This window comes from Buceros rhinoceros, unplaced genomic scaffold (genome assembly GCF_000710305.1).
Source record: "Buceros rhinoceros silvestris isolate BGI_N320 unplaced genomic scaffold, ASM71030v1 scaffold6674, whole genome shotgun sequence".
Lineage (NCBI taxonomy): Eukaryota > Metazoa > Chordata > Aves > Bucerotiformes > Bucerotidae > Buceros > Buceros rhinoceros.
Window position 1 is genome coordinate 1 of NW_010407572.1, and position 6,575 is coordinate 6,575.

The 6,575-nt window shown below is 44.4% G+C and overlaps 1 protein-coding gene across 1 annotated transcript in view; it reads right to left on the reverse strand.

Annotated features, from left to right (window-relative positions):
• Window positions 1-3,709: 3,709 nt before the first annotated feature.
• LOC104492015 (DNA polymerase alpha catalytic subunit-like) overlaps window positions 3,710-6,575 on the reverse strand; it is a gene marked incomplete at its 3' end in the record, with an annotated part of 107,586 nt that continues 104,720 nt past the window's right edge. The window contains exons 6-7 of the mRNA XM_010134515.1: window positions 5,021-5,028; window positions 3,710-3,823 (exon numbers count right to left, since the gene is read on the reverse strand). Coding sequence (XP_010132817.1) covers window positions 3,710-3,823; window positions 5,021-5,028 — 122 coding nt within the window. The remainder of the gene's footprint in view (window positions 3,824-5,020; window positions 5,029-6,575) is intronic.

Here is a 6,575-nt window from a genome sequence, read left to right on the forward strand (position 1 = left end):
CCTACCATAGGCACGAAAAAAAAAAAAAAAATTATGGGAAAAATAAGGCTTGTTGCCTGGACATTCTTAACAGTGCAGCCTGAAATATACATTTTTGCCTTAAAGAAAAGGGAATCATTATCAAGCCATTACGCATTAAGAAATGTCATTCAGTCATTTTTATTCATTCCACTGAAATCTTCGTAAAAGCCCGAATCATACTTCTGCAAGCAGCAATTTTGTTAATCCAGGGGGTTATTACTCTGGTCCCTTATTAGGATCTATACTGCTGCCAAGCAATCCTATAACCTCCTCAAAAGAAGTTTACCTCCGTGTTATAAAACCAGTAGTGGTATTTATACTGTGCAATAATTAGTGTATTACTTGAATCCACTAACAGGTTCATTTTATCTCCGCACAAAACCCCTAGTCTGCTTATAGAAAGCTTGTGCCTCCTTTGGTGCTGTTAAAGTGGTGAAAGAGTGAATGAAGGCTGGTAGCACTTTCTCCTTTCGCCGTGCCTTAATTCCCATCTCTTTCTGCTCTCATCCAATTAGTGCAGTGTATTAAGCGGTTTATCATCTCATAGTCAGCTATTGAGAGAAACAAGGCGAACACTTTGCAATAGAGCCTGCTCTCCTTTGACACCCTCAGGTACTTACATATTCCACTGTGCTATGAATAATAGAGGAAGAATAGAGCGCTAATTCCCTCATCAAAGAATGCCTTGTCTGCTGCTTTGCTCAACAACACCATTCTGATCAAAAGAAAAGCAATAAAGCTTAGCATAACAAAACGAAACCTACTTATTAGCTTAGTGGTTAAATTAATGCAGAGCCGCTGCTATTCAAAACCAAGGTTTGAAAACAGCCTCCAACAACCTGATAATGCTGCCTTCGGGATGAAGGAATTTTAATCTGAAATTTGAAGCTGGCACAGATGAGTTAATCTATTAAACTGCTATAAGGAGGGTGCGGGAGAACTATTCAATTAAGGCACATTTAAGGTGCTCTGCAGAAGACGGGGAAGGATGCGAAAGGGAAGATGTGCTCCGGGTCGGCGTTAGGAAAGTGCCTTTGGCGGGGGTTTTGGCACAGCAGCAAACGTGTTTGCGGATGGGAATTGTTTTTCATATCACATACGTCAGCAGCGAAACCTGGCTACCGGCTCCATACACCAACACTCCTCTTCCCCAACTGCAAATAAATACAAATAAACACAAACCTTAATTTTAACGGCGTTGGGGGGTGTGCGGCGAGTGGGGACAGGAACGAGGGACGTAAAGAGGGGAAGGCGGTTCGGGCCAGATCAGCCTCTAAATGCAAACTTCCGAACTTCAATCTTTCCCCCATTGTTTACAGCGCTGCATTCACCAGCTCCATTTAATATTAAATGCTATAGAGATGATTTTGCGTTTCCCGGCCTTTCTCCAGGGCCAAGGCGAGGCACAGTGCCCAGAACTTATTAGTGCGGGGGGCGGGGAGGGGGGAAAATCCAGTTTACTCCTTGCCAAGACTTCAGCTCTGATTTGACCAACTCTGCTGAGTGGAATCAAAAATTGCCTTAATTTGGGGTGAAAGCCCTCGTTTCCGAACCACCCCCTCGGATGATGACGGCTGGCCGCCGTTGCAGGGGGGGTCCCAGGACTTTGCCCCCCACCGCTCCTGCAGCAAAACGGGGCTGCTCTGCCGGCAGTGCAGGAGGGAACAGCCTCTCCCAGGGCTACTATACGCTGCTGCGCCCTACACAATCATTCCACAACACTCTCATTTAATCTAAACATCCCTAAACTTGCAAATTAACAGGCTCTTCAGCTGTAATTATACAGATACATACAAGTGCCACAGGGTCAGGTTATGCCGTATCTATCCATTTTATTTGTATACCTAACGTCTGGAGAAGGTCACACTTTTCACTTTCCTAAGGCATGCCAGCCGCTTAATATCAGTGATATCTTCATAATCCTAATTGGGTTGGACACAAAAAACCTAAGAAAACCTGCGTGAAATTACGGGAAACCACCAGGATCTTTCGAAGAGCTGCAACACTGACATGTCATCTAGGCAGCAACACCTTCTACCCAAGACAAGCCTCGAAACAAAGTCCCTTTTACTACAGCCCAACTAAGCACGTTGGGAAGGAACGATAGCTCGCCAGTGGTGAGACAATGCCAGCATAAAACCAGCGACTGAGTAGGCTCAATTTCTCACAGACTGAGACTCCACGTGAGGAAAGAAAATGAAGAGATTTAGCCCCAAAAGTGGCTCAGAAGACGACTGTGTATTTAGGCATATTCGAACAGACATCACCCACACTGACACACGAGCATCTTCTGATGCCACTTTAGGTACAAATGAATGTCAGAAAACACTCCAACACAACAGCACACGTATCCCTTCGGCGTCCAACACGTTCGTGCTGATGCTCTTACGTCTTCTTCAAGCCCCCTTTGTTAATGGCCATCCAAAACAGGGACACGCAAGCCCTTCTGCAAAACCAGGAGAGATCTGGAGTGACACGACCTCGCATGGAGTATTTTCAACAGTCAGATAATCAAATCAAATTATCTTTTACTAGAAAACTTTATTTTTTTTCCTTCGAGTGTTAAGAAAACTTTACATTTTATACTGTTAGAGATTTAAAAGAAAATTTTTATAACCTTACATTAATATATCACATTGTAGACTTAACGGCGAACGAGTACAATACCTTGTGTACAAAAGCAGGTACCCAAATCTATGCTCTTTTCTTATCATACCTGCTTGTCACTTTAGTAAAAGTAAATGAAAAACACAATTTGTTTACAAAACCTTTTAAACCTCCAATACAGTAATTATTACAGAACAGCAACAACGATTCTCCGCCTTCCCTTCTCCTGTTACTGGTTACAATGCCATCCCAAATCTATTTTCCCCTATCGATTTCTTACTTTCAAATACTTTTCATGGAAAGAAATGAGATACATTTATATCCCGTGTGTGTACGAAACGTGTTTTGTACACGTGTTCGTCTTTACATCCACACAGAAATGTCCATCGTGGCAAAGCTCTGTGCTGAAAGATGCATGGAAAGACTCTAAATAAAAAAGATGGTCTCTATTTTTAGCACCTCCAGGTTTCGGTTGTTCTTTACTTTTAATAAATTCGAAAGTAACGTGTCCCCACCTCTGTTCAGAAGGTATTAGGACATTTAAAGGCTTAGTATTGTTTTTAATTGGTATGTTTATGATCAGGAAGAAGATAAACTGTGAAAAGGCAAAACATTAGTGCTCCTACTGAGACCTCTACTAACCTCTCTTTCTGAGAGCACCTCTACTAAATACCCTGGAGCAAAGTCTAGGATCACTTACATTCCAGCAACTCTCACTGGGAATTATCCAATTAAAGCAGCCATTCCCCCACCCCCTTTTCCCTCATAGGTCTAAACACACAACAAAACATATTGCAACAATCTGTATTTTAATAACCTTGACTTCTCAACGAAGAAAAATACGGAAGATAAAACCACCTTGAATATTTCATGTCCACATGAATCACACGTCCCGTTCCCATCTTCCGTTTTTCCTCCTCCAAAGAGACAAGACTATTAAAACTCGCTGCGCGTGCTGACATCGCGTACTGCTTAAGAGATCGTTACTGTTACACAAGGAACTCGCCCCTCGTCTCCCTCCATTTTTAATCAATCATTGTCTTTCGTTATTGGACTCCCCCACAGATCTCCCTATACTGACGGAAAAGAGTTTGCCCAGGTTCACTTCTGAGTAGCCACTCAAGGACAGGTATTTGTCTACGGTGCTCTTCAGTCTTTTGTAGGCCTCACAGACTTCCCTCCTGAGTGGCTTCTTCTTCAAATACTCTAGAAGAACAAAGGGGGAAAAAAAAAACAAAACAGAGAAGCATTAAATGACCACAAAAAGACAGTACTTCTGCACTCACCACTACTGCAGATCACGGTATTCCAAAACGAGGTGAATGCTGTAGCTGACAAAGATGACACTCCCGGCAAGCTCTCCCAACGTCTGCTGCACCCCCGCTGCCTCTCCTCTCCGGCAGCACGGCACCAGTCACTTCGAGGCCACATCATACCTGCACGTGGTGGTGAGGCTGAACCTCCCTCAGCCCCACCAGCGCTCGGTGCAGCAGCTCCCGCCAGGACCTGGCAAGAAGCACCGCTTGCCAAGTCCTGCCACCTCACTGCAGTGCAGTGGGGGTTCACGAAGTCAGAGCAGAGCAAGGGAGTGGTAGCAGGGCCAGCTCTGACAGGATCGCATTTAGAAGGAGCAGGAGCCTCAACTTAGTGAGAACTACACAGTCTCCAGTTTCAAGTAGGGAGAGTTATGCCCAAGTTTGGCTTCAGGAGTGAAGGAAACCATATTTCACTTCTCTCATCCCTGCTGCTACCAATAGCGGTACTGGCACCACCTGGGACAGACTTATCACCCGTCTTGTGAGTTCTCACGTGCACCTTGTGCGCAGGATGGGAATCGTGATGCTCAGCACTACGGGGGCACTGGAAGGAAAAGGGAGTAAGCACAAACAGGAAATTCCATGCTATCCTACCCTAAAACAGAGAGAAGATGCCCAGTATCTCAACCAGGAGACATCAGGTTCACCTGACACATGAATGAAGAGATCCGCTCCCAAATGCTTTATCAATAATACCTGTGAAGAAATGTCTGAGTGTGCTGACTCGCTTGTGCAACTGAGTGTGTGCAAACTCAAAAGCATGTGCTTAAGTCCGTACGTACTTCATCAGCAAAGCCCAAACGGTTCTATTTTTTAATTTGGTGGTTTTTTTTTTTTAATTCAATTTTATGCCACCCAAAAATAATTCCGGGGATTTTGTTTGGGTGGTTGTTCCGCTTTGGCTTTACAAAGGCTGTGGACAAAGACTAAAGGGGTAGAATTACACTAAACTGATACATAGCAGCAGCACCTTGATGCAGCTCCTACCCCAAAGCCCGTGTCTGCAGCTACACCTTGAACAGGCATCGCTGCACAGTCCGCACTGCTGGGCACGTGAGGAGGATGCGCTGCGAAACGAGGTGTCCTCCCGGACAGTTTCCTCCCTGTTAGGTTGGAGGGACGCCAGGTCAAGCAGAACTACAAGAGCATGGCACAGGTACTTAAAGGTTGAGCTTTCAAGCCATTCAGGCACAGTGAAGCAGGTACCTTGTGAGCAGCCGACACCATCCTTCTGCTGCTCACCAGCTCTGCCTAAAAGCTGGTGTCCTGTTTCTTCCGTCACCTTCACCTGCCCTCCTCAGGCTTTGAACATGCAACAAAGGAGCCGCCAGTCCCTCTCCGTGGCTTTTAATACAAGGCACAAGTTAACATGAAAAAAGTCATCTCTAAACCAGCTGGGTTTATTTAAAAGCAGTGTTAGGAGGAGATGGACACGCTGATTTTTTGAGTCCACTTGTGTGAGGGAAAAAACGGCTCGCTTTTGCAATGACTCCCTTCTGCAACGTGACTGAGATGAAGACGTCCACCTTCATCTCAGCAGCCAAGTCAAGGACTGCTACACGAGGAGACGGCAGGGAAGGGAGATGTGGGAACAGAAACATCTATTACAATTTTTGGGTTTGTGAATTCCTCCACACTGAAGGATTTATGAATATTTTTGCAGATCGTCAGATGTTTTAAGATGAGCTCAGCAGATTAACTGCTGGATACGATATAACCAGTAATGTTTTACGGAGCAATTGCCACCTGCTTAGGTTTTCCATGTTATTCACAAAGTTCCACTGAACTCAATTGCTCTGCATGATGCTATCAAATCCTTAAAAATTAAATTAAAATTTAAATTAATGACACCAGTTTGAGTAACTGAATACGCTGATTAAAAGCACTTTGGTAAGCACCTTTCAGGCATCCTTGTGACGAACGTATGTACTGCGCTGTCACACTCAGTTTTGGGCGTTTATATTGCCAACTTTGGGCAGTAAGCAAGAGAGGAAGATGCCCAACTGAAGATTCCACATTCTCACCATTACCCAGACAGTAATGACATCACGTCTACCATCAGAATTAAAATTTCCTTCAGCTAGACCACAAATACAATAAAAACTTTGATTACAAGAATCTCTTCATTAACGGACTGAAGTCACTATAGCATAAACACATTTTACGATCCTGAAATTATTTAAATGCGGGATTTAATTAAACAAACCTTGAGCATTGTAATAACCAGATCCATAAAACTATCAAACTCACTTTGCCACAAATTCAGCACTAACTATTTACACATTTTCAAAATAAATGATACAGTAAGTGGGTTCGCTTGCTGCTGCTTACTTATTCGCCAAACCACCCTCTTTATGCTGAGGACCTGTGGAGAATACCATCCTTGCAGCTCAAAACTAGGCTGAAAGAGTTTAAAGCTTTCTGGAGCTCAGGAGGGACCAAGGTGAAACGCAGCCTTGCGCAGAAACAGCTGGCACATGTGAACAGAGCAGGAGGGCACGTTAATCATGAGAACAATGAGGCAAACAATAAAGCGGGGCTGAAAGTAGGGAACAAAAAATACAGGCCGGCACACAGCTCCAATTCAGGCTCCAGCCGTCCCGCTAACAGAGCGCCCACCTCCCCCCACCC